This window comes from Kryptolebias marmoratus, linkage group LG16 (assembly GCF_001649575.2).
Source record: "Kryptolebias marmoratus isolate JLee-2015 linkage group LG16, ASM164957v2, whole genome shotgun sequence".
In the NCBI taxonomy this organism is placed as follows: Eukaryota; Metazoa; Chordata; class Actinopteri; order Cyprinodontiformes; family Rivulidae; genus Kryptolebias; species Kryptolebias marmoratus.
This window is the reverse complement of record NC_051445.1, coordinates 19,444,736-19,471,825: the sequence shown is the minus strand read 5'-3', so window position 1 is coordinate 19,471,825 and position 27,090 is coordinate 19,444,736. Positions and strand designations below refer to the sequence as shown.

General features: G+C 37.0%; 1 protein-coding gene across 3 annotated transcripts in view; it reads left to right on the top strand.

The window, feature by feature from the left end:
* LOC108232275 (CUB and sushi domain-containing protein 3) overlaps positions 1–27,090 on the top strand; it is a 291,392-nt gene that overhangs the window by 222,312 nt on the left and 41,990 nt on the right. For all 3 annotated transcript variants that reach the window (XM_017409915.3, XM_017409916.3, XM_017409917.3), the window contains exons 54-58: positions 1,085–1,258; positions 3,756–3,941; positions 7,086–7,259; positions 17,939–18,124; positions 21,627–21,803. In XM_017409915.3, the coding sequence (XP_017265404.1) occupies positions 1,085–1,258; positions 3,756–3,941; positions 7,086–7,259; positions 17,939–18,124; positions 21,627–21,803 (897 nt within the window). The remainder of the gene's footprint in view (positions 1–1,084; positions 1,259–3,755; positions 3,942–7,085; positions 7,260–17,938; positions 18,125–21,626; positions 21,804–27,090) is intronic.

Genomic DNA, 27,090 nt, shown 5'->3' with positions numbered 1-27,090 from the left:
GGTGACTGTTATGACCCTGGACTGGAGCTTTAAGAATTTGGTCCAGATCTCAATGCTGTAGGTTTTATTTGTGCTTCTGTCTCTATATAAACACAGAGACACGTTAGTCACAGTCTGTGAGAGTCGCGTGCAGTCTGGCAGCCGTCTGGTGGGAACACGCAGCGCACTGGCAGGGCCGGAAAGTGGGGGGGCCAATGGCCCCCTGGCCCCAGTGGTTCCGGCGCCTATGTTTTCAACCACTCACCGCCTGGCTACAAATAACACAGGAGAAAGTGTCTCTATGGCGCATCTAAACTACTTAAAAAAAGATTATTAAAAAAACTTTACAATGTAGGCATTTTATAAACATTTTTGGTGTGCCTTGTAGATGTGAGATTCAAAGATTTTGAGAAATAATGTAGTTGCCTGTTTTGTGCATGTTAAATATCAGTATGTGCCCTAAAACCACAACAATAATGGAGCTATTTTTACCACTTTTTAATTTTTTCCTATGACTGTCTCACTTTATTCTTTATCCTGATCCCGATGATCATGTGCTAAAATGGTAAATAACTGAGAAGAAACTGAGATTTTTTTTTTTTTAACAAAAAAAATAGTTTTAAAAGTAGTGCTACTAGATAAGGTCTTTGTGTTGTGCTAATGTTTGATTGGCAGGAAAAGGAAGGGTTTCTTTCTTTTTTGCTTCAGATGAAAGAAGGGAAATCGGCTTGTGGTTCTACTTTTTCTGTGACAAAGAAAATATTTATCTTTTAGTTAGCAGACTCTAAAAATCATTAAATGATACCCAGCTCGCAGTGTTCCTCAACCTCCTGTTCGCCTATTAATGAGCTGAAATGTGCAATCTAGCCTTTTACTGATCATGATCATGTCCTGAATTCTCGCTCTCTCATTACCTTCAGGGTTTAATTATATGTTAATGCCTATGACAGTTGGCACTTGGTGTCACCTCAATCATTGTTATTGGATTTTCTCTGTATGTTTCTCTCCCTCTCTCCTTCACCTTGTCTGTGCATCCCTCCTCTGCTTCCTTTCACATCCCGACCTTTCTGCCTCCTCCCATCACGTACCTGCTTGATGTGCTCAGCTGTCACATGTGGCCACCCTGGCAGCCCCATCTATGGCCGCACCACAGGCGATGGCTTCAACTACAATGATGTTGTGCGCTTCTCCTGCAACAAAGGCTACACCCTGGAAGGACCCTCTACAGCTCAGTGCCAGGCCAATCGCCAGTGGAGCCAGCAGCCTCCGACATGCAGAGGTACGGTTCCTGCCACAGAGCACCTGCAGAATGTATAAATAACTGCCGCTCTGACAGCCTTTAGGCATCAGAGGGACACAGATGCACCTTGATAGTTGACCTCAGTTACTTCCACCATATGTACTGCTGGGATCACAAAGTCTAAACAAACGGGGATCAAAACAAAAAATATTTGCAAGACCTTTGATGCATGAGATGCTTTAAATTTATGAGCATTTCATTGATCATTCAAAAGATTCCATTTCTAAAAAGCGTTGTGTCGGTGACGTTTTTTTACCCCCATAACAAAGAACACTTTTATCTCATTCTTCTTCCTGTGAAAAAGGCTCGCCAAAAGGAGAGCTGGTCGCTGCCAGATAGCAAAAATATGATCCAGCCAAAGTGCTGGAACGGAATAAGAAGGCCTTTCCAGTTATCTGAAGCTAGGACGACTACAAGAATCCAACATCCAGCAGATGTGTCAGAATCACTCAGGAATCAGCCGGCAGCAACCGCCAGCTTGCTGAGGCATAAGCACACAAGAAAAATTTGATTTATTTATGTATATCTACGACTAAATAAAGAAAAAGATGTGACAAAACAAAGGTGCTACTCACACATTTAATGATAATGGTCTTTACCTGCTTTGATTTTTCTAGATAAAGCATACAACAACATATGGAGCCATAACCTCAGAGCTAAAGAGAAGAAATAATGAATTTATAGTGAAATGTATGGAGGGAGGATGTATTCAGTGGAACATATTGCAGTAATTAGGTTTGATAATTGTTTTCTCTTCTTTTTTTGCTGTAGTTGTTTGTGCAGGTTATGCTCATTAATGCTGCATTTACAATCTTACATTTTTGTATAATTATAAGCAGGTCAAAGTATTTTAGAAATAGTTTATACTGTTATACTCAAATGAAAATTATATAACCATGACAGTTTAATTAATGCTTAATTTGAATAGTATGTTCAAATACAAGTTGTGTTACAGTGTAATCTGGTTTAAAATGTATTAAAAAGCATGTATTAGATTTTGAATTGGTTATTAATATGTAACATTTTGAAAATGAATTGAAATACTATTCATTGCGCCTTTTAAATTGATTGGTATGCTGCCTCTGGAAAATGTGAAGCAGAGCTTGATTTGCCAGGCATTTCTTATTTAAAAATACATCTTTTCATGACATCAGTTTTGTTGGCACTTGTATATTAAAAGCTACAGTTTTTATTTCATTGAATAGCATGACAGAGACAAGCCCGGTGAAAAATCAAAGGAGCAAGATCTCGTGAAACTGTCATGACTCTTTGTCAAAACATGCCTGTTCCCTCTAACATTTTCTCACATTAAGCCAAGATTTGTCATGCATTTGCAGTATTGATTTAATTCTATGTCACTTTGAACCTAATTTCACCCTCATCTGATTTCATCTGAACCACCTTGTCAGCTGTGTGCTTTTAGAGGCTTCAGCTGCTTTTAAAATAGATGCTTTTCTGACAATGGATGCGCCTTTGGTTTTCAGGAGGGAACATGAAGTGCTGCTGTTATTGACAGAGCTTAATATAGCTCATGCTCACTTTTCTTCCTGTTTGTTGCCACTGTTTAGGTCATGTCAACAGTTCTATTATTATCTCACAAGCGAACATGCTGACAGATAACATTTATGCAAATTAGTCTCCAAGCAAAGAGAGTGAACAGCTTCCAGGAAACATCCCTTGTGATGTGATCGCATGGAGTGAATTGGGAAGATTGCCACATAACTATTATGTGTGTTTGTTTGAAATAATTATTATTATTTTACTCAATGCCATATTAAAGTGAAAGAGTCTGACAGATTACTGATTCATACCTGCTTAATACAGCATACAACAATAAAACAGAGCAGGTATAATGCAGGTATACATGAAAAAAATCCATCAGTCATATATGAAGTATTTTAGTTCACCAAAAGGTTTCTTTATTTTTTTCCCCCACAGTTCATTGGCATAACATACTTTATTTACAGTATCTTAACACCATACAGTAGGTACCGCATGGACAGAGATGATACATTTTTGTAAGTTGAGCTTAAAAATGTAACAAACGAGTGAATATTCCCATCGACTCACTCTCTCACTATCCTGGGCTGTGCTTTAATAATTCATTTTCACGTTTCTGGAAAACTGCAAAAAACGGGTGTTTATGAAAAAATAAACCAGGAACATGTTCTGCGTTTCATTAATAGAATATAACAGCACACTTACAATAAACTAAGAGCACATGAATCATGGAGTCTATAAGTAGACTCACTCGGGGCAAAGGGAGTACTGAGAAAAGGGCAGGGGGCCTTTTATCTTTAATCATAACATCACAATTTGCCAAAAGGTATTTTGGCAAAAAAAAGATGATAATTTTGCAGAAAAAAAAATCTCTAAATCTGCTACTAGCAGTATCTCATGCTTTTTATTTTAAGACTAAACAAGGGATTAATAATACTATAATTGCATTTTTTTTCCCCCTTTCTCTTCCATATAGTGGTTAACTGCACCGATCCGGGTATTCCTGCCAACTCAATCCGGGAGAGTAAGATTGAACATGGGAACTTCACATTCGGCAGTGTGGTGTTCTATGACTGTAACCCCGGATATTACCTGTTCGGCTCATCGGTGCTGAGCTGCCAGCCAATGGGCCACTGGGACAAACCTCTTCCAGAGTGCATAGGTACAGTGACAGTTTCTAATCTTACCCTGCTCATACACTGGAAAAGAGTTTCTGATTAAATAATCTTTTACAGTGGTTTATCAGATAACACATGCATGTAGAGGAAAAACAGCTTTCAGATTGTCTCAAACTTTTTTGTTTCCAGTTTTAGTGGTTTAAATTTCTAAATATTGTGACTGTATCTACGCAATATGGGATCCCCCAGAGGCTTCTGCCCGTATTTTAGCTGCAGCTGCACCAGTTGCTCAGGATCTAGCTAATGTCCCTTCAACACTAAGCACTTAGATTATAACAACTGCCATGTGTGAACTGCAGGGTTTCTAATGTTGCACCCAAACACCTGCTTCATTGTACATTTTGGTTATGTATGAGTCTGCCAACAGTAATGACCTATTTCTGGTGAAATTATCTAAAGCAAACCTCTACATTCTGCACACAGGCTCAAAAAGCACTTAATTTCATGGTAGAGAAATGATGTGCATCATTTATTTTATCAAATGAGATAATAATTAAAGAGATACACAAGAGTGTCTGTCTCACATGTTTATAAAGTGCTTCAGGCATCAGTGACAGCTTGGTTGTAGTTAGCATTTGCAAAGTAAAAAAAAAACAAAAAACTTTCATTATTAAAATAAGTTGATGAAATAACAGTACCCACAAAAATGCAAACAAGCTTATACAGGTCAAATTCATACAAAACGGATTCAGAAAATGTTTCTTTTTGTAAAATGCAAATATACCATTGATTGGTTTTTAACCAACTACTTAAAACCTAAATTATATTGACAATAGGACAAAACATGATTAATGTTGAAACTTTTTTGTGCAAAATGTCTCCTTGTTTTAAACTGACTGCTGAACTGAATGAAAGTTAGCAATACCAAAGCTAATTTTAACCTTTGTAGTAATATGTCATAAAACATAGATAGTGTTTGAAAACATGCTCAAAATGCACGTGGTGCACTCATGAATTTAAAAAAATATGTATCAAATCAATCTTACTAAATTAGTGGGAGCTTTGTTTTCGTTTTTCCCTGAAACGAGATCGATCAAGTTCATCAAGGCAAAATCTGAAACAGCGACACCTGTAATGATAAGAAAAGTTCAGTGTTGACTAATGTTTGAAACATGACAAATATGCTCCATTCCACCCCCTGACTGCACAGATCCACTGATTAAACATGTAGTTATGTGGTCTATGCGGCATCAAATTTCTTTACAGGACAATTACCATCTGATATTACATACAATTGTGTTTGTAAATAGCCATATATCTAACAAATACTTCACTTCTTGAACATTTCATTTGTTTTTGCAAAGGAGCCCAAAATAGTTAAAATAGTTCTGTAGAGAAAAAAAAAATAGCAAGTGTCCCAACTTGTAACAAAGTTGCAAAGAATATGTTGTACCTTGTACAACTTTAGACCGAAAAAGATCTGAGAGAACATTTCAAATGAGTGCACTTTAAATATGTCACACTTCAGACTGCAAATTTTACTCAGGCAACACTTCTACATTTTTCACATTCTCTGCTTCAGTGTATTCACTTTGATAAAGACAAATGATAGTACAATAAAGCGACGTGTCTCAGCTTTAATGTTTCATCCAAAAAACTGACAGGGAAGGAAGTTGTCTAAACACAATACATTTTATTCAAATTGGAAGGATGCACAAGTAAGCAGACTCGTGTTATTTTTTATGTTTTTGATGTTTTCTTTTTTTTTAAAAGCTGTGAGTTGTTTCAACTAAGTTTTGTTTGTGCTGAAAGATAAGAACATAACAAACATCAGCAGAACAAGGAGCACACGACTGGAAAATCATTTGCACTCACTTTATGACCACAGCTTCAGGGGATACAGATAAAACACCTAGAGAGCCTCAAAACAGAGTACTCTGTGGTTAGCCAAGAATAACCAAATAAATTAATTAAACAGGAACAGTGAGTTTAAACTAAATTCTATGAGGTGTTGAAACGGCAATATATTTCTTTCCGCAGCTGAAATAGCTGCAGAGGTGTTACAGGAGCAAACACTTCTCATGCACCGATATTTCATCATTTGTTTGGAATATGACCTTAAGTCAACGATTCAAGGCAACCGGGGAGCTTTTCAGGGTGAAGATGTAGAAAATCCACCTGTCTGCATCTCTGATTCAGCTCTGATCCACATGTTGAAGAATAGACAGTTTAGAAACAAATGAAAAGTGAATCAGCCATAGTAATCATATCATATCTTCTAATCAGTTTGCCTCATAATGATACATTTCCTACGCTTGTACTTGTCCAGCTACTATTATTTAAAAGGGACAGTGCACATTAATAAACATGGGTGTACCTGTAAATGTGCCAGATTTAGCCGTGGGGACTAATTTTTTTTCTTTCCAGACAGGTTGAAGGTAAAACACACAAAAATAAATTAGATGAAGTAAAATGCACACACAAAAGCTAACAGCACACATGCATTAGTAAAATCCTAAACGTGCATATAAAACTTAAATACAGTAAACTAAGTTTTAAAAGAAAATACATATGCAGGTTAAAAAAAGATCACAGGTTTGATATTCCTTTACATAATGTTTTACATGAGACTAAAGAGTGCAACAAGCATATTTAAAATTAGAAAATTTGAAGTTAAAACTTTGAACATATTATTAAAGGACTTTTTCTCCACTAAATTATCTTGATATTAATGTAATCTTACTCAATCTAAAGCTTCAACTTGACAATTTAATGACACGAACAGCTTTAGGAACAAAGCGCTTTAATTTCCAAAGAACTCAACAGTCTGGACTATTCATCAAATTCTCATATGAAAATGTTCTCAAATTGCTCTTTCGATTTAAACATCTCTTGATCTAATTCAGAGTTCACAGCAATTTATTGGACATGAACAGTTTGACAGAACTTCATTAAATCTAGATTGCATGGTATGTACTTTAATAAAAAAAGTAAAATTATAAGAAAAAGAACAGGAATCTAAAGTTAATTAAATCTGTTGCCATTAGGTTTTAAGTGCTATTTCAGATTGAGTGTATTTTTCTAATTGAATCTATCAGTGTGAGGTTGCAGCAGTTCAGTGTGTTGAAGCTTATAGAATCAATGCATTCATTCATTCATAAGAATCTTCTCCTTGCTCTTTCATCCAGAGGTGGACTGTGGCCACCCAGGCACCCCGCCCTACGCCGTCATGATTGGAGACAAGTTTACGTTTGGCTCCACGGTGCGTTACTCCTGTCTTGGAGATCGTCAGCTTATTGGAGACTCATCACTCACCTGTCAGCTGAATGGCCACTGGAGTGGTCCACTGCCTCACTGCTCAGGTACACACACACACACACACACACCCACACACACACCCACACACACACTCCACCCACACACATACTTCCATTCATCTTCCATTAATTTCTGTAGCCTAACCCTTACCAAACTCAATTCACACTTTAGCCCTAAGCCTAACCCTTAACCCCAAAATGGCATCCTGACAAGTTGATGTGTAAAGGAGAAATGGTCCTAAAAAGGTAACACATACACACACACACACACACACACACACACACACACACACACATACATGCTTACATCTACACCTCACACACAAGCTATATTCTCACATACACTAATGCTTTAAATTGTGGCATTAGGTTTATAGTATGAACTGTTTAATTTGTTAGCAAAATCTTTAATGTTACTGAATCTGATTTTAAACCCAAACACCGTGCTGGTAATTGTAAAGTTTTAAAAAGGCTCATAGAATGATTATTTTTTTGTTTGGTTGTATAAATTTTGGTGTCAGAACTCCAAAACAACATAACAATGTCCTGTCACTTCTTTGGCCTCCTTGTTTGAAAATGTCTCTTTCAGAGATTGAATAAAAATTGTAGAGAAAATAACATCACTTTCTAAGTCTCGGATAACCAAAAAAAAAAAGATCCAATCACTTTATCTCCTCTTTGCTGTTCTTTTTGGCTTTGCTTATTTATTTATTTATGATTTCAGGAAAAAGAGCTGACGCAGCTCTACTATTACTTTGTCAAGTGTCTTATGTCCAGACTAGAAAATCATATTTGTTTTCCTTTTTGTTGGCATTTCATTTTTATCTGAGCCAAATGAAGGAAACTCCAATTTCCTTTTACTTTTGAATGCACCAATAGGAAAAATCAACAGAAGAAAAATAAACTGCCATCAAAATTGACCCCATACAAGCAACAGTTTTTGATGTTAGCCTTAAAAAAAAACCTCCAGGAAAACAAAGAAAGATGGGCCGATGATGAAAGTCCGAAGAGACAAAGAATTTTCAACGTGAAAGAAGCTGGTCTGTCATCAGCCTGGATAACCTTTGTGTTGCTCCGTCTTTGTGTCTGTGGTGCAGCATTTTAATAAGCAGGCCCACTTAATTACAACAAAAGACAAGGGAAATAATTACATTTGAGAATTAAACTGTTTTGCTTAAAACCCTTTAAGGAGCCTTTTGATCAAAGATGCTGTTAGCTAGTTCAAAACCTAAAATATTTAATTGATTAAAAAATAGATGCCTTTAAATGCCTTTATTTCAGATTACTGATACTGAAATTTACAGAAGAAAGAAAAAACAAACTAATGACGATCAGTGGAAAGATTAAACATTCATTGACTCTTAAAGGCCTAGATAAATAACGTCATACAGCCTGAAAAGGTGTGAAGGATGAAAGGGCACAAATGCCAGCCCTTCTCACCAATTCATTCTTTTACTTCTCATAACAGAAGAAAGACAGAGCATAGTAACATTTCGTGATGCTTAGTTGATGATGATGACATGTATTACTGGCATGAGTGGTTGTGTGCTAATATGTGAACACAAGTAACCCACCTGACTGATGTGTGGAACTGCTGCTGCTGACAAAATGTGCTAAAAGTGATAAGTGATTTTGATTCTCCAAAAATAAATTGGTTATGCAAACAAGAACCAAATTACACCTCAGCCAGTCAAAACACAGCAGCACATTATTGCACAATTAGTATTGTCTAGACGCTGTAAGGACACAGTTCATGTGGTGACAGGTTGTTCTCAATCTCCAAACCTCTGCAAGGTAAACCAGAATGCTCTGCAGAGGCTGGATAACACACAAGTTCAGTGATCTGAATATTAAAAACACAACTACAACGCCAAAATGGTGTCGTACCTGAGTGCCTTGGCATTAAAAATAAATTACCAGTGCTATCAGCAAACTGAGCCAATTTACTACCATCAAATATGGCTACCAGTGGAGTGTCTGAAGATTTTTTTTTTTTTTCTTCTTTTTAAAAATCTTCTTAAAGTAGTTGACCTTTTATTATTCACAGGTTCACTGTCTATTGGAAAACAGTTTTACCATTTTGGAGCAGCCTCTCCTGTGGTTTATCTAATGCATCTGCTGTTGGCAGAGAATTCTCTTTATAAAGAAAAAAAAAAGAAAAGGAAAGAAAAGACTGCCAATGGTGAGCCAGTGCCAAACAATAACGCAAACCCACTGTTCCTTTTTCATTAAATCACAGACAGTTTAACAATATGTTGAAACAAAATTTGCTTCCCTGCTAAAGCAGCTGAATATAGAAGATGACCAATAACAAAAATGAAATGTTAACTCCTGTACAACACTTTCTGTTTTTAGCTGAATACATAAAGTTACCATTTCACCTCCAGATGTATAATGAAAGCAAAAAAAACCCCTCAGTTTGAAGAACTGCAAACTCTACCTTAATCCTTTCTGAGCCTCTTTTCCTCTCATCACACTTAAACAATCCTGACCATTTAAATGGACTTTTTTCACTGAATGTTCACTTGATTTGTTAAACTTATCTAACCAAAAGTAATGTTTGTAAGCTGACTTGTTTGACAGTTTTATTTTTTTCTCCGTGCAAGAAAGACAGATCACGCTCTCAACTCACCTTTGATTTTTTGTATTTACTCCGACAGTGTGAAAGTAGTTAGGCATAGGAGAGATTCTTAGGACACTAAGGAAACGCACACGAATGTGCTGGCTCACATTTATCACCCAGAGTTGTTTTTACATTTTATGCTCAGAGGTGACAAAGATGAAGTAATAGGCGCCAAAGGCTCATTGATGTCAAAGGTTCACCCATGTGTTTCCATCCCACAGAGGAGTTTAAGTGGTAGCGGTTGCTGAGAACTGTGATTCTAGCTTTAATAGAAAGGTGCATTAGTGTTCCACATGTAGATGTTTACATCCGTCACACATCTTCTTCAGGCCAGCGTGATGCTCTGCTCCCTGGGCTTCTACAGCCTTACAAAGTATGGAATGTCATAAAACTTATACATTTCTAAAAAATAAATTGCTCAGAGTGCTTTTTGCACTCCTTAAACTGTATATAAAAATGAAAACCTAAAGCTATGCTCAAGGGCAGAACTCTGCTAAGCAGTTATCTTTGATTGGGAAAAATTGTAAAAAGATGCCATGTAAGTTTAGAACATTTACAAATTGTGTATTCTGTGTATTTATAAGTTAGCCCCGCCTTAAATCATACAGTGTATTCTATATTTTTTTGACAAAGACTTGATTAGAATATGAACTCATTAGCAAAATGTTCAGATTGGTGTTATTTATTACTGTATTCTTTTCAGTAGATTTATAGAGCATTAAGAACAAAAGTGTGACCACTAACCAGTTGTCGTCTCTAAAATTACAGTATTTGTTTGTCCCTAAACATAAAAGGTAGCCAACATATTTTACTGAAAAATCTTGAAAGTTCAGTCTAGAAAAGTATGGATGGTCATGAATTTGCAAAGAAACCTTGTGGTTTTTGCCATTGTGTTACAATCTGCAAACTTTTACTGTTAAAATGCACCGTAAAGGGACAAAAAGGGCTAGAAGTTTAAGTCTGAAAAGTAGAGAATTATGCAAAGAAAAATGCATATGAGCTCTTTATTCTAGGCAATGTGCTGCTGGGAAAATTTAGCATTCACCTGGACGTTTCTTTTACATTTACCTCCTACCTAAACACTGCTGCACAGCATTTTTTCCGACCAACAGTTGTTTATTGATAAATAACTTAGTGTTTATTTAGCCTCAAGCAGCCAAGTTCAACTGAATAACTGTGGGGTGGATGAAAGGTGGAGACCTCATTTTACAGCTTTCGGGTCTTTGAAGCTGCTGTAAATGACCTAGGGCCTCATGTACAAAGATTTGCGTGGATTTTCCGCTAAAACTTGGCACTTTACTAAATCAAGAAAATGGCATACACAAAAACAAAATCCAGATGTATGAAACTGTGTGTGTGCATGAATCCAAGGACATTTCCTTGTACATCCAGATCAATGTGGACCTGAATGCATATGAGACACCTCCTCTGAAACACCTCAATTTAAATATCCAGATACACGCAAATATGTCCTGCATGTGATTTTCTTCTGTGCATGGTCAAAAATCATGTCTGTGTGAGAGAAAAAGAGAATTTTCACAGAATTTGAGTTGGAGACTCCTAAATAAAGTAGTGGAGTGTAAAAATGTTTTGTCACTCTTCTTAATGGTAGAGGACAAACCAGTGTGTGTGCTGCTGTCGCCAAAGCAGTGCACACAATTACAAAATCATGGTCATTAATCGCCATCGCTGCCCATTAATGTTACACAGAACTTTCATGGTTTACACACCCTGTTGATGTAAATGAATGCAGAAGTGCGCCGGCGGTACTCCTTTAAAACTGGGCCATTTGCAGGGGGCACTTCTGCCGTGGGCACACTTCTGAGGCTGAGGCATTTCCAATTTTACACAAAGTCCCAAACACAAAAAACACAAAGTCACTCACTTTAACCAACAGGGTGATGCTGTTTTAGGTCAGGAGAGACGGATCTTAAACTTTTGACTCTACAATGATGAGGTTTATTTAGCTCCAACTCTGTCCCGTAATGTGTGAATCATTTCATAGGTCAAATATGGTATTTATTGAATATAGTTTAATGCACAGTAGAAAAATAAAACTTATAGGCTAACTGATTATTGGAAATACAGCAATATATGAGAAACCTGCATCCCATTTCTTCATAATCAACTTGATATAGTCAAAATGCACAAGTCTTCCAATTTTACGCTTATTGCAGCAGCAGGTTCTTAGTGGTGCACATCAGCACAGATATACTATCACTTTGCTTATGAGGGTATTCAAGTTAACAACCTTATTTTTTAGCTTTTTGTTATAATAAAAATCATGTGAGTGAATTAAAAAAAAAATTCTTGTCAAACTGGAATTTTTTTTTTTAAGTTAAGATTAGAATCCTTACCTGATATATGTAATAAATTAGATGATTAAATACAAAAATATATCCTTGAATGGAAAGTGTTTGTTGATAAATTGGCCAATTAAAATGTCAACATTTAATCATTTAATTACCAACTAAAAGCGAGAAACTGACTGACTCGAGATGACGGAGGAATTTTTTATTTATTATTTGACAATTCGACGTTTATTTTAAATGTTCCAGCTCTGGGCAAAACTATGTTGAAATATAAATGTTGCTTCAGTTTTATCTTTCTGTCTGGGATATTAAGAACAGAATCAGAAAATTGTGTTGGGCTTCTTACTGACAGTTAACCGAAGCTTTGTTACCATGGTGATCGAGCCACGCTCAAACAAATCCTCCGACACCAAAAACTCTGACTTTCAGCTCAACTTTGTTGCAAAGCAGGAGCTCTTGCTCTGTTGTACATCACTCAGGTGTGTCCAATAGTAGCTTTACATCATTTGCATCATTTCCCAGCATGCCCTCCAATTGTCAACAGACCAAAACCTGTAAAAATAAGCGTTTGCCAGCAATGAAGTTGGCATGGGGCTGCACATGTTTCCACAGTCATTTCATTATTTATACATCTAAACTTCTACCTGGAAAATTGAAGTACCATACCTCTTTTGTGCATACACACCCTTTGTACATGAGGCATCTGGTGTTTGATACCACAGGGCAGTATAAGGTTCTTGTGAAAGCATGGCTTTAATTAGTCAGTTCTGCCTTTCCTGTATAAAACAAACTATGCTGTGTTAGTGCTTTCAAATTTTTAAGCTGTCATAATTTAAAAAAAAATTGAAATATTGCTGCAAAGTATTTCTTTCTCTGTCAGTCATCACTTAGGCTTTTAAAAACAAATTAGAAAACTATTATTAAGATGAATAGATTAACATCCTGCCGTTTTGACAGATGAGCCATTCTTAAATCGACAATGAGTAATTTTGGATCATATATCTTATTCTGTCATTTAGTCTTAGCTGTGTTTTACCAACACAAGCTCTGCTGCCTCCAATCATCTATGGAAACACTGTGAATACATGCTGGTTTATACTGTGGAAAAACATGGAATAACAATTTAGAGTTATGGAATTTGACTAATCTTGTCTACAAGCTAATCAACATCAAGTTATGACTTTAAAAGAAAAGTCAGCATTAATTTATTTGCATACCATTAAACTGCAAAAACTGTTTACAAAGGGAATGTATTGAAAAAATGTGTGCATTAGACTTCAGGACTTAATCACAATTATTTTATAACTTATGACGACAACAGCAATAATTTGCTAAAATTAGCTATTTGTATAAATGAGCACAATGAATACCATAAAATTTTCATTTCAATCATTTCTTTTTCAGTTGCACATAATCTCCGTATTAAATTGAGGATGTTTTTCATGAAACTGACATTTTAGATTATTGTTATTGATGTTGAATGTAAATACATCATCTTCAAGGATTATATGGCATCAGTGCCTGTGATTAACTATAATATAAGCAGCATATGACGGAGAGAAGAACCCACCGTAAATCACTTGCTCTTCACTAAGAGACTTTATGGATTCACACTCGGCAGTAAACATCTGTTACAGTTACAGCAGAAATGGGAAACCGCAACACAGCTGGAGCTCATCTGTTGCTTATAAGAAGAGAAGTTGTAATGCTGAAAACGTCTGGAGTGAAATTAGAGCCCATGCTTATTTTTGCACCTGGCTTTCAGGTTTCTGGAACATTAACAAAAATGACTAAAGTGCTGATCTGGTTGTTTCAGCAATGTCTTCTCTCTTTTTAATGTGTCCTTATACAATTAAAACATCTGGCTGACATTTACTAATTGTTTTACAGTACTGTGCAAAAATACTTCAATTAATTCAATTAATTCCTTATTGACATAATTTGAAATGTAAATATCTGAGTAACAACAAGTGCCAGGTAAACAATATTAAATAGGCTTTATAATGAACAATAAAAGATTTATTGATCAAAATTTAACCCAGAGCTTCCAAGGGTTGGAGGTTTTATCAGGGACTTCACTAAGCTTCACAAATGTTTACTATGCACACTGCTCATGACCAATTCCTGCCAAACACGTTTTAGCATCTCTTGAATTAGAATTTATTGTGCCATGTCCAAATCTGCTTTCCAGGTGGTACAGTTTTCTTGAATCTTTTCAAAAATTCATGCTCTGCACTCTTGTTTGACTGCATTCAAACATATTCTAACACGCAGAATGTCTTTTTTTTTGTTTGTTTGTTTCTAGTCAACATCATTCTTCACCCTGAAAAGAAAAGTAAAACATTTTAATTAAACATTAAAGTTAAAGTTTTACACATTTTGTTAAAATTTGAGATCATTTGAGCAAGAATTATGTTATTAGACTACAAAATAATGTGCAGTTTTTTTGGAAAATTTCTTTGTGTGCGTATATGTATGTATGTGTGTGTGTATATATATATATCCAGGGGGCTGTGGTTGTTTGCTGGTCAGTGCCGCGGCCTTGTAATCTTGAGGCTACGGGTTCAAGCCCAGGTTGTGGCAGGAAGGGCATCTGGTGTAAAAACTTTCAAATCGTTCTTGTGAGTTTGCTCTCTGTGGCAACCCCTGAAGAAGGGAGCAGCTGAAAGAACAACATATATATATATATATATATATATATATATATCCATCCATCTATTATATATTACTTCTAAACAGCTTGCTTTATAATATTTTAAATTTGTCTAGTAATGTTTTTCTTTGGACTCTAGCTGATTTTCTTAATTTTCAGTTCAGTTTTGTTTTTGTTTTTTTAATCTATCTGATCATTAACAGGGGAACCACTTTTGTTTAAAAACCAAGTGAACCTGAATTTATGGAACAAAACAATGAGTAATTTGTATCATGAAACACTTTATCACTAATGTCTTGTCACAAAACACTGCCTAGTCCAAAATGACAAAACAGTTTGACAGGCATAAATTAGTGTTTTTGCATCAAAAAGAAATTCTAAAAGAGCTGTTAGGTGATAAATTGGCATATATTGAGACGGTGTGCGCTGTGTTAAAAAATAAAGTGAAAAGAATATTCAAGTGTAGAACAAGGCTAAACAAAACTAATCAAAAGCAGAAGAATATCTGTAAATCTTTCACATTAAAATTCATGGGATAGAAAAACACCTGATCCAGGACATGGGAGATGCTCTTTTGGAGCACCTTTTTGGTGCTAAAATGTTATTTTTGTGTCAAACTCTGTTGTCTTTGGGAATTTTGATCATCGGTTGAAAGGATAGTAAAGCAATATTGTTTTTGCGGCAGGTTGCTATCAGCAAAGAATGTAAACTTTCAGACACTTTTCTTAATTTTCAGAGAGACGTAACACTGGTTAGCGGATTTTATGTCTGTTAACATTCCGTTATTCTGGTCATTGTCGTCCAAGTTCAAGTCTTTGAACAGGAAGCTGCAGGAGCTCCTTTTGTAAAGATGTTTTTTTTTGTTGTTTTTTTTTGCTCAAGCTTCTTCTTATTCAGCTTCTTCGGAACTGACAAAGCCAGATAAGACAGAACAAAAATGTCTTCAAACGCCCCAAAAAGAAGTCCAGTTGCCCTCTCTTCAGGCACTTAGAAGTACCTTTTAAAGCTTGAGGTTAGAGTTATTTGGCTTAAAAAACAAAATACCCATTCCTCTGTAAATGGTCAGGTACAAGGACTAATACTCTGAAAATGAGGCGGGGAAAGTAGCTAATGTCCAAAGAACAACTTTGCGAGACCTTCAGAAAGCGTGGTCAAAAAATGCTTTCATCCACTTTTAAAAGTTTGTCTCTTTAGATTCAGAATACAGAGAAACGAGAGGTGGCTCGAGACTTTTAAACAGTTCTGTATAAATGTTTGAGCAAGATTAAATGCTATGGAAATGGCACATTATAATTTTTTCAAGCATATTCATCACCACTCCCAACCAAAAAATGTTGTACTATAAATTCCTGAAAAGTCCAACCTGGCATCAGCAGCAGCAGCAGCTCTCATCCATGCAGCCTTTCATGCATCTGTCCATCCGCTCGTCTGGCCTCCCCTGTTAATTAGTAAGATGGTGCTTGAGACTGCTTGCCAAGCCGTTCCCCTTTTGTCCTTTTCTGTTGCACGGCTAAGTTTAAGGCCTTATTATTTCCTCACAAAGGGATGCTGGTGAATGGACACAAACTCAAACTCGAACCAAATCCAGCAACCATCCTCATTAGTAAGATTACAGCTGTCACAGTGCATTCGAGTCACCTGACTGAAGGAGGCTAATGAAGAGCTAATAGCTGCTGTTAGACATGCACACAAAACTGTCCACGCAGAGGTGAAATATACGTGAAGTACTCGTTTCTGCAAACCTATGCAAGTGAATGCTGGGAGACGCAAAAAGGAATCGCGTTCAGTCTCTCAAAGCCACACATATTTATGCAGCCGTTCACACACGCTCAGTGCCAACCGCAGCCGCATACAAACTTATCCTCTTCAGCTGTGAGTCATTGACCTGACAAATGCAGTTTGTAGACATATGAGCTGTGGGATGTGTGCAGATGATATGAGGTTTGTGTTTGTGCTGTAAGACTTTGTCAACACGTCCAGTATTACAGCAGCTGTTTGCCGCTCTGTACACAGAGAGCAGTGGCAAACCCGCGGGGAGGGATGCACGGGGTTGTGTGCAGCTCAGAAAACACAATCTCAAAGCCAATAAAGCAAAAATCCCTCATAAAGGCTTCCTATTTTAATATATATATGAATATTTATATCTATGTCTGTATCGCTGCCTGTGATGCTGTTGTTGTCTTCTGAACCACAGTTCTTCTTTTTTCTTGAGCTTTTCTTCTTTTTAGAGTACCGACAGCAACAATGAAGGTTGTGGTTATGTTATGTGAGACTGTGTACATCTGCTCTGAGTATGCCCCTATCGAGTATAACCCCCACCCCCAAAACACCCAATCCTGACTAACAAACCACTCAGCTTAGCTCGCTGCTCATCACAACATCAGAATCTTCAACAGAGATGACACTGCCCTGATTCAGTACCTGTCGCCTTTCTTTCTCATTTCCCGTGGCTTAAAAAGAGAAAATGTCCTATTTCTCTCCCACATACGAGAGACAACTAATAAGAACTTGAAGAGAATTTAGAAGAGCCAGAGAGCATCTTTTTTTATCTGATTGAATGCAGGGGCAGGCGTGACAGGCGATGCAGGGTGATGACATCGAAAGTGCTGTAAGTTCCCTCACAGGATAAAAGACAGTGGATATAATTCAGGATAATGAAAAAGCATTTAGTGGTACCTTCAGAGGTCAAGCCGTATTCATAATTTCCTCAAACCACAGCTGGTTGCCTTTTAATGCCGGCCCTGCTGATTTTATGGTCGGAAAGCTTCTGGTGTCAGAAGTGTTGGTCTGCCAGGTTGTTGGCATGGTGACAAATGGTAAATGTTCTTCACTTATATAAGTCCTTTTAACCTTAGCAGTTTAAAAAAAAAAAAAAAAGGTAACGCTCCAGGCCTACTCACTGGTGCATTTTATGTTTTATTGTTGCTTTCTGAAGGACTCAAACATTTTCCAGTTTGAGCCAAAGCACTTCCTGTGTTTTCTGTCTGCTTGACATAAAGGAATACCATGTTGTAAACCACTGCCATCCCAATTTAAGATGATCCTTCTGCGAACACACACAAGCAGACAGTTTAGGTGGGTGGCTTCTTCTCCGTTTGGTTTTCATTGCTCAGTGTCTGGTTATCTCCTTTTGCAGGAGACTCTTCGGGCACCTGTGGGGATCCTGGCACACCTGCCCATGCCAGCAGGGAAGTGGTGGGCAACTTCAAAGTGCGCAGCAAGGTGCGCTTCACCTGCGCAGTGGGGCACACGCTGTACGGCTCAGCAGAGAGGATCTGCTTCCCCAACGGGACATGGTCGGGCAAACAGCCATTTTGCAAGCGTAAGGGAAACTCTTTAAAATGTTTTACAAAATGGTTTGAGTGGACCATAGAGGAGTCATGTGGAGAAGTGGCAATATGGCAATACAACACATTTGTTACAGATGTGGACAATTTAAAACACCTGCATGTGCAGAGAGGTGCTTGGTTGTATTTCTTATTGTTTGTTTGATGATGTCATAAGATTATATATTTTGCCTTACAGCCTACATAATTTGAAACTGTCACTACATTTTCTGCATTGGCTCAGTATTTGAGGCATCATGCATGCACTTAGAAGAAAAAAACATTCATTTTTTTCATGAATTACTGCCATGGCTGAAAGCATCTGAATCTCAAGGACCATAGCTGTTTGCAACACACAGTTTGCATGAAAAATTTACCATCTCTTGAGAGCTGCTGGTAATTGAATCTCAAGAGAAGAAACTGAAGAAGAGGAGCAATCTGCTGCACGGCTGCCCTCACAGAAAGAAGTCAAGCATGTCAGGAAAGGTACAAATCACTGTATTTTTCAGTGATGAGTGTCCAAAATTGTTGCATCTACAAAGAAATTTGTAAAAACAAAATGAGCAAAATCTAACTGTTGCTGTTTTATATTCAAAATTTAAAAAAATAAATGTTTGTAGAACATTTTAATAAATAGTTTTTCACATTTAGAGGTTAACAAACTGAACTCCAAAGAAATTATCTTATGGGATAATTATTGCGAGACGCACCTCGCCCTCAGCATGGCTGCCCTGGTTTAAAGCCAGGTCTTATCCCACGGGTCCAACCCTCCCTCGGGAATCTGAGGGCACAGCGTAAACCTCGATCTGGAATAAAAATCAAGAATATATTTTTTAAACTTGAAGTGGATACAATGACAGCTAAGAAAGCACAAAATGTTCTGTATTAATTTAGAAATCCCATCCTGAATGCAATTCATTCCTGATTCAGTGAGATGTTGTTTATGCAGTTTCACAGAGTGCCTGTGCTTCATCTGTTAAGACCTGGAGCTCATTGTAAGAAAAATAGTTTCTCTTTCTCTGGTGTGTTTGAGGTCATAAAGTCACATTTAGATTGAACTTAATGGGCATGTTTGTGCTGCCATATCATTGGTTTGTTCTACTTTGTGAATCCAACAGAAATGAAGGGCAAATGATGTCCAAAAAAGTAGGCAAAAAACCAGGAGCTACACATTGTTAGCGTAACCAGGCCTTTGTTTTTAAGGGAGGACTTGGCACTTAAAGTCAGTATTTCAGGCTTTTTGTGAAACGCTTTCTTTCTGCAATGTTTGTTTTTGAACATAATGAGACACTGATCAATGTGCTTGTTTCATTAAGTCTAAACAGGGTTTCCAAAAACGAAAAATAAAGCATCAACAGTGTTTTGGTTTGATACCAAACTCTGCATCAGCCGTGGCTTATAAAAATTTCAAATAGTACCCAGATCCAGTATAAACACACAAACATCATCTGTAACATATTGGCTGCATTCTAGCACATACACAAATGATTTTCAAAAAATCACAAACACAGTCTTTCACCAGATGGATAAATATCTCTCTGCTGCAGTCTGGTAGTTTCTGCCAGCACATGGTACTGTGACTATCTTCCAGACTGCAACCAGAAAATTCATTAATTTCAGACACCTAAAGCCACTTTCTTCCACTCTTTTTTTTGGATTGTGATAAATGAGTCATTGTGGATTTTGAAGATATCAGTTCACTGAAGGCCAGCTCCACATCTTGCATAAATTACCCCCCAAGGGTCAACCGGATATTGAGGCAAATGTTTGACTGCTTCTCCTCTCCTCTCCTTACTGTTCGCCAGCTTGGAACCATGCCAGTGTCATTTTTAATATAACAGGCCAATTCTCAGTCCCTTTAAACCTCTCCGCAGTGGATCTGCCTTTTTATTGCATCTCCCTTGTTTCTTGTTTTTATTCTCTCTCTTTCTATGCTGCTTCTTTGATTTCGCTTTGCTTTAATCCTGCCGTCGATCTGTCTCTTCGTCCCCTATCCACTTTCCCATCTATCCCTCTCTGTTTTATACCCTCGTTGCTGCTCAGTCTTTCCCTCCCATCCTTTTTTCTTACCCCACATCTCTCCGCCTCAGGCTTTTTATCCCTCTATCTCCCAGCTGAAATCCTGATTTAAAGATTGTTTTAACCATCTTTCCAACTCAGAAGGGAGCGGGCAGGAATTCACTGGAGCCTGAATGAGTTTCATTGCTGCCTGTCTGTGATTTAAAGCCCCGTATAGTGTTAAAGCTCATCCATCTATTATTCACATCCTTTTACAATCTACAGATAACAGTCACTGTGAATATTCGGCTTAATAACCAGCTCACATGGCCATCAAGGTCTCGTTTTGTGTCATCACGGCTGTCTTCAATTATTGAGAGGGAATCTGAAAAGATTGCCATGCTTGATTATTGATAAATTCACACACAAGGCACACGTATGCCGAGTGCAGCCTGAACATCCAGTCTGATGAGGTACAGAATGTGCCTGAGTAATGTGTTCACACCCTGGGAAGTTTGTGAGGGTGCCTAGCAGGTAAATGAGAAATCGCCACCACACTAACAGCATGTATGTCTCCTACACAACTCACTATTCCAGATTTTCCAGGCAATTAGGTGATTGAGAGAGCAGATCAGTTTTGTAATTAGACATGATTTGCAGGAAAAGAGAGCTTCATGAAACAAACTCTGTCCCCTCAGCTCTGCAGGGGATACATTTTAGTAGATTTGTTCTGGAAAAAGATTAAATGAATACCTTCATCAAAACACAGTTTTCTCTTTTCGGCACAATCTTTTTTTTTTTTTCTCATTGTGCCTTCATTAAGGATTGCAAACCTAAGTTGAAGTTATCATTAAACTGATTCCTGAGTGTTCGCACCAGAGCAGAGGCATTTAATTATTCCCACAATCTTTTTCTTATTTTAGGCTGAGCTAAATGGTGTTACCAAAAACATATTACAAAACTTAATAATGCAAAAACCACACTTTTTTTTTTTTTTTTTTTACTGATGACTCGTCAATATTGCAGAGGAGTTTTGTCCACCGCTGCACCATCTCTGCTCATTAGTCTTTCCTAATAAAGCTGCGATGCTGTATCGATTATCGGTCCTTTACTGGTTTGGCTCAAAAGCTTCTCTGAAAGAAAATGCAATGTCACATGAAAACTCCAAACTACTTCCACAAGCCTGTGATTTCTTTCTGCCTTTTGCCGGCTCCTCCAGCTGAGCAGCAATCAGAAACCACAATTCTTTATAAGATCAGAAGCAAAACAGCAGTTATTTTAATAATGAATATTAATACACACACACACAATTTGAGAGGAACAGACAGTTTTGCCGCAGTTCAATCACCTTGAGATGCTCAGATGTAGTCTTGCAGCCTCCTCTGGGGAGGAGGAACCAACCCTCAGATTGTGAATCACTGATATAGAAAAATCCATTACTGTTTTACACCTCAGACCTTCACACCCTGTCTTTTCTTCCCACCTCCCCATGTATTGCAGCGGTGCAGTGTGGGAACCCAGGTACCCCTGCTCATGGACGCATTTCCCGTGTGGACGGCACAACTTTCTCCCACTCCATTGTGTATTCTTGCACAGAAGGATATTTCCTCACGGGGTCGCCTACACGCCAGTGTCTGGCAAATGGGACTTGGTCTGGCACAGCTCCAAATTGCACAAGTGAGTTTCTCCTACACAAAACATGACAGGAGGGGAGGAGAGGAGGCCACTCTGATTTGCAGTGTTTACTTTGTGCGATGAAGAAGAGTCCAATTCTTTGTGCAATGTTAGTATATTTTTAGCATACTAAACTGGAACAGCTACTGTTCCCTCTTCTTTGTGTGGTGCTAAACAATGAAATGAAACATGAACTGATCTTTTTTGTTTGTTTGTTTTTAAAAGATGTGGCTCCAATTTCTTCCAAAATGAAGCGTTCTGAGTGATCACTTGTGACACAAAAAGATATATAAAAAAAATAGATCCTTGAAATCTCTCTCACTGTAGTGTCTAAACTGGCAGCCTTTATTGTCTTGATCTCAGCAAATGAGTCTGTCTGTAATTAAAAACGATGCCAGTCTATATTTAATTTGCACCAGAACAACTATCAAAGAAAATTACACATTGTTCCTCTCTCTGAAAATCACCACATTCGTTTCTCCACCCCCCACCCCCCATTCCTTTAGCCTATTATTGTATTACAGGAAAAGATAAATGGTATGGGCATAATTTTCAATTTTGGAGTAAAATGGGTCTCTAGAGGGATATTCACAGGAAAGTAGGGGGAAGGAGAAAAAGATTGAAAATTGGATGGAATAGTAATGATCAAACGTGCAGAAATCCAGAGGAGCTCTTGCCTTGTTTTACCTTTACTTTAAAGCCTGCTCATCCCCAGACTTGTTCTCTTTTCTGTTCTTACTTCCCATTAAAGTTTACTGGTCATCTCAGGGACATCAACACTTAAAATGCTGGGATTGGCTCATTGTGCCTTCATTAAGAAGGCAATCATTTTCACGGTTCATGGGAAATCGATCATGTAGGGTAGCAGATCAAAGTCACAAAACAGTTCCAAGGAGAAATACAAAAGTTTTTTTTTTTTTCCCTCAAACTGTTTGATAAATGAAGTTTATGGAGCATGTTAAGGAATTAGCAAATTAGCTGAAGTGCATGAGAAGAGAGACTTGCTCAGTAAACTGAAGTAAAGCCATGAAGCACTTAATGTGATAAATGGTAAATATAGATTTTTCTGCAAGACTATTTGTCTTACAATGGCCTGTAGTTAAGATGATTTATGTCCACTGTTTTTCATATTCATCAGTTTATTTGGATAGACTGATATGAAAGATAGAACCACTAGAAAACTTCAGATTATATCTAAATTATTACATTTAGAACTTGCTGAGTATTGCATTTTATCCTGATCGGCTCTGTTCTTTATATTTCAGTCCTTGCATTCTTCATAAATTCAAAAAATAAACCAGAATTAAAATAAAACAGAAATATCACAGATCATGGTCTGTGATGGAGCTCAAAGGGTTTTTATATTTAGGTTTAAAAAAAAAAAAAGTACAAAAAAATTCCTTTTTTGATTTTCTAACTTAAAAGAACTGATCTACCATTTTGAAGTAGGCTTTCGGTAAAAGGTTATGAAAAAGTATCATCTTACTTGTTGTTGATAGCTCTTTGAACACCCTCAGTTTGGAGAAACTGTGTGATTCTGACCAAACTGATGAGCTATCAGATAATCTGAGCGGCCGTATGAAAACAACCAATCTCCAAAATGTCATAGTTTGTGCGAAGAGTAGTTTATAAACCTTTACGTCATTGTCTTTTTTTCATTACACAGTTATTTGCATAGAATTCTATGGTTATTTGCAGGCACAAGTAGCAGCAGCAGGTAGCTGTAGATGCGGCACAGCCTGGGAAAATTCCAACAGGATTATCATCAGAATAACAAAGTAAAACTGACAGTCATATAAAATTGAAACATTAAAGTTTGCATGAACTGCAATGAAAGGTTGAAGACTGATATTGTTTTTAGGCTGAAAAATCAGAATTATAAATTCGTCCATAAAGTCAAAACAGACCTACTTGTAATGTGAAAATGACGTTCATTTAAATGTTTATAAACTAGTTCTCACATGAACTGTGGCAATTATTTTCAGATTGGAGTTGTTTTTAGATGGCAGCAATCCACTTTGATCCAGACCTCACTTGGACTGGCTGTTAGCTCATCAATCCTGTCAGAATTAAACTCTTTCTTTGAGCTAATGCTGTTCAAAGATCTACAGTATTTGCAATAGGAAATAAATTAATTGTGCGTAACCTTCCTTTAGAACCCCATTTCAAAAGGTTTGTCCTGTTAGTTGTCTATTAATTAACCTTTTCTACAGGATCCATTTTCCCAGGAGCAAGTTGGTGTTCTGAATGGAAAATGCTGTGCTGATAAAACTAGCTAAAGTTCATTTGCTGCCTTTCTACATTGTGCTGACTCGAGTTAGTCACATTTTAAAATAGAAAAATATAAACATTTACATTTATACAGACTGATTCTTTTTTTTCTCCCTTTTTTTCTTCCCCATCTCTCCTTTTCCACCTTCTCATGAGATGGATGTATTTGATATCTGCTGAAAGTTTTATAAGGTGTCTTTTATTCAAGCCAGCTGCTTCTAGCTTAGAGACATATATTTAATTTATGATAATGTGTAATTTTGATTCAGAAAAGAAAAGAGCTGTAGTTTTACAGTAAAATGAGGAAAATACAAACTGACACCTAAAAATACACCAACTGTAAGTGTACAAGTGTTGCTAAGGGTAAAGGGATTCGGTTCCTGTTTCTGACAGTTATTCTGATAAATGTTACAGACAGATGATCACCTGTCTGTGAGCAGATTTTCACTTCGATGCAAAATACAATATGTCATATTCTGAATTTTACAGAACCAAGTTTGAGGTTCACATCAGCAATTTGTAGTTTTGAGTTATTTTTCCTGACTGCTCTTTGCACAACTAAATTTGGTCAACTTGTCAGCGTCTTCTACAAGATATGCTTAGATTTTATTAAAAGATATACAATTAGAATGAATAGTTTTACATTGGTTTATGTATACAAATTTGCATTCATAAACCAATTAGCCTGTGGGGTGTCAAATCAGGTTAAAGCCTAGTTGTTTGCCTGCAGCCTCAGAGAGAGAGAGAGAGACTGGATTGGCTGCAAACTTTAAGTCAGGGTTAACACTCCAATCAAAATAACATGAAACTGCTGTCCAGAAAAAAACAGATGAAAAAATGTGTTAATTTATTAACACAAATGCAATTTATGATTATAATTAAAAAAATATATTTTGGTCATTCAGAATATTTTTGTTAGGATGTTTGATGCTTTTCGGAAATCACATGCCTTTTTTTTTTTTTTGTAATTACTTTACCACATGTGTTGTAAGATGACTCAGTAAAGGAGTGTCATAGTAAAACTATTAGGATGAAAACTGTGAAATCGCCCGATAACCCATCATAACCAAACTCGCCAGTCCGCTACTCTGAGAATTTAAAGGAATAGTTTGAATCTTTAAATTGAATTTTGCAGAAAGGTTTTGAATAAATATCTTAGTTTTTTGAACAACTTTTATTTGAAGAAATATTGATTAGTTTAGACTTGCTTGTTGAGCTATTAGATGGTCTAAGTGGGGCCAAGACCAAAGTTTATCGCTGCTGTCCTAAAACAGTTATAGTTAAAAGTTTCAGAATGGTTTGTACAAACGCTGTTTTACAAACTTTTACAGCATTATGGGTTTTGCGTCACGTTATTCCCACAGAAATGATGAAATTCCTGTTGGAAGAGGCCCCACGCAGCACAAGAAGTGCTACAAGTAGCTGCTGTCGCAGCTTTTAGTGCTTTCAAATAATGATTGGAGTTGTTTTTTAAATAACAGCAATCCATTTTGGTCTTGGTCCGCACTCGGACTAGTCATTTGCTTGTCAGTCAGGTCAGAATTAAGCTTTTTTTCTCCAAAGTGAGGTTGTCAAGCAACTACCTAAAACAGGTAAAATATGACTCGTTTATGACCTTTACTCAGAACCCACTTCTAAAAAGTCTTATCTAGCACTTAAACTGTGTTTCATTTTTTGGTATAGTGGTATCTGATGTTGTATCTTGTGATAGTTCTTAAATTGCCACTGTTGAAAGTTTAAATCTAAATCAAAGTTTTCATGCAAAGAAGTGTTTGCATGACTAAAAGCGGGATGGGTCCAGAGCCGTTAAACATGCAGGGAGATGATGACCTTTCTGTTATAGAAATATTGACTGTTACTTTCAGGAAAGAAATTGAAATACTTTGTTTATTGCACATTTTCATTTATTGGTAAACTGGGAATTATAGTAGTTATCTGTAAAACTATACCATAGTTTTCAGGGGCTTGGTCTGAAATTATGTTTCCTTCTTAGACTAAAAACAGGGATTAAACCAAGCAACAGATTTCTTAACAAGTAGCTGTTACTTTCTGCATGGCTAGGTAGCACTTTGTACGAGTGTGCAAATATCCTCATGTAAGACTTGTGTGAGATGACAGCCCAAGAAAGTAGTTTACTACCCACAATGCCCGTGCAGTCAAAAGAAAATCAGATATGGCTGACAGGTTAGTTTCAGTGTGCACTGCAGGCATATTATAAATGACTGCGTCTCAAGCATCAAATAATTGCCATTTGTACAGCCATTTATTCTTCTGACATGTATTACAGGATGCTGGGTGGAAAAACCTTTCTGGAGGTTTTATTATGGGATTGATCCAAGTAAACAAAAAAAAGACACATAACAAACAGCTTTACAGTACATTTCAGGCGAGCATCAAGGCTGCTGATTTTCTGCTGTTACTTGACATAAAATCAGTGTTTGTGTTAACATGGGAAAACAAATATGAGTATTTATCAGATTCATTATTGGCTCAAGCAAGAACACACTTTCTTTCACCCGAGGCTGCATTTAGGATTTATCTTTACCAAGTAAATCCTTTTTGGACACCAATTTGGTCCCACGCAGCGAAAAACAAACACAAGTGTTGAAGTGGTTGGCAGCAGCTGAAAATCAGCAAACTGATTTACAGTAGGAGCGTTTAGCAGAGACATATGCATCAGGCTGGCTTCTTACATGAAGGTGAACAAGTCAAAATAGATGTTCTAATTAGTGTGCATAAATCAGAGAGTGTGAAATTAAAACAAGGACTATGAAAAATCAAGTCAAAGACTGGCAACTGTAATTGAATCAGAGATGGTACCGGGTGAGGACCTGACAACGAAGTCGGCCAACACTCAGCCATCTGTTTATTTTGAAGAAAACGAGCCATGAGAAGTAGCCAAAAGCAGGCGTGGGAAAAATATTATCAAAATTATCTCAGTTAGGTCCTCCATTTTAATTAGTCAAATATATATATATATATATATATATATATATATATATATATATATATATATATA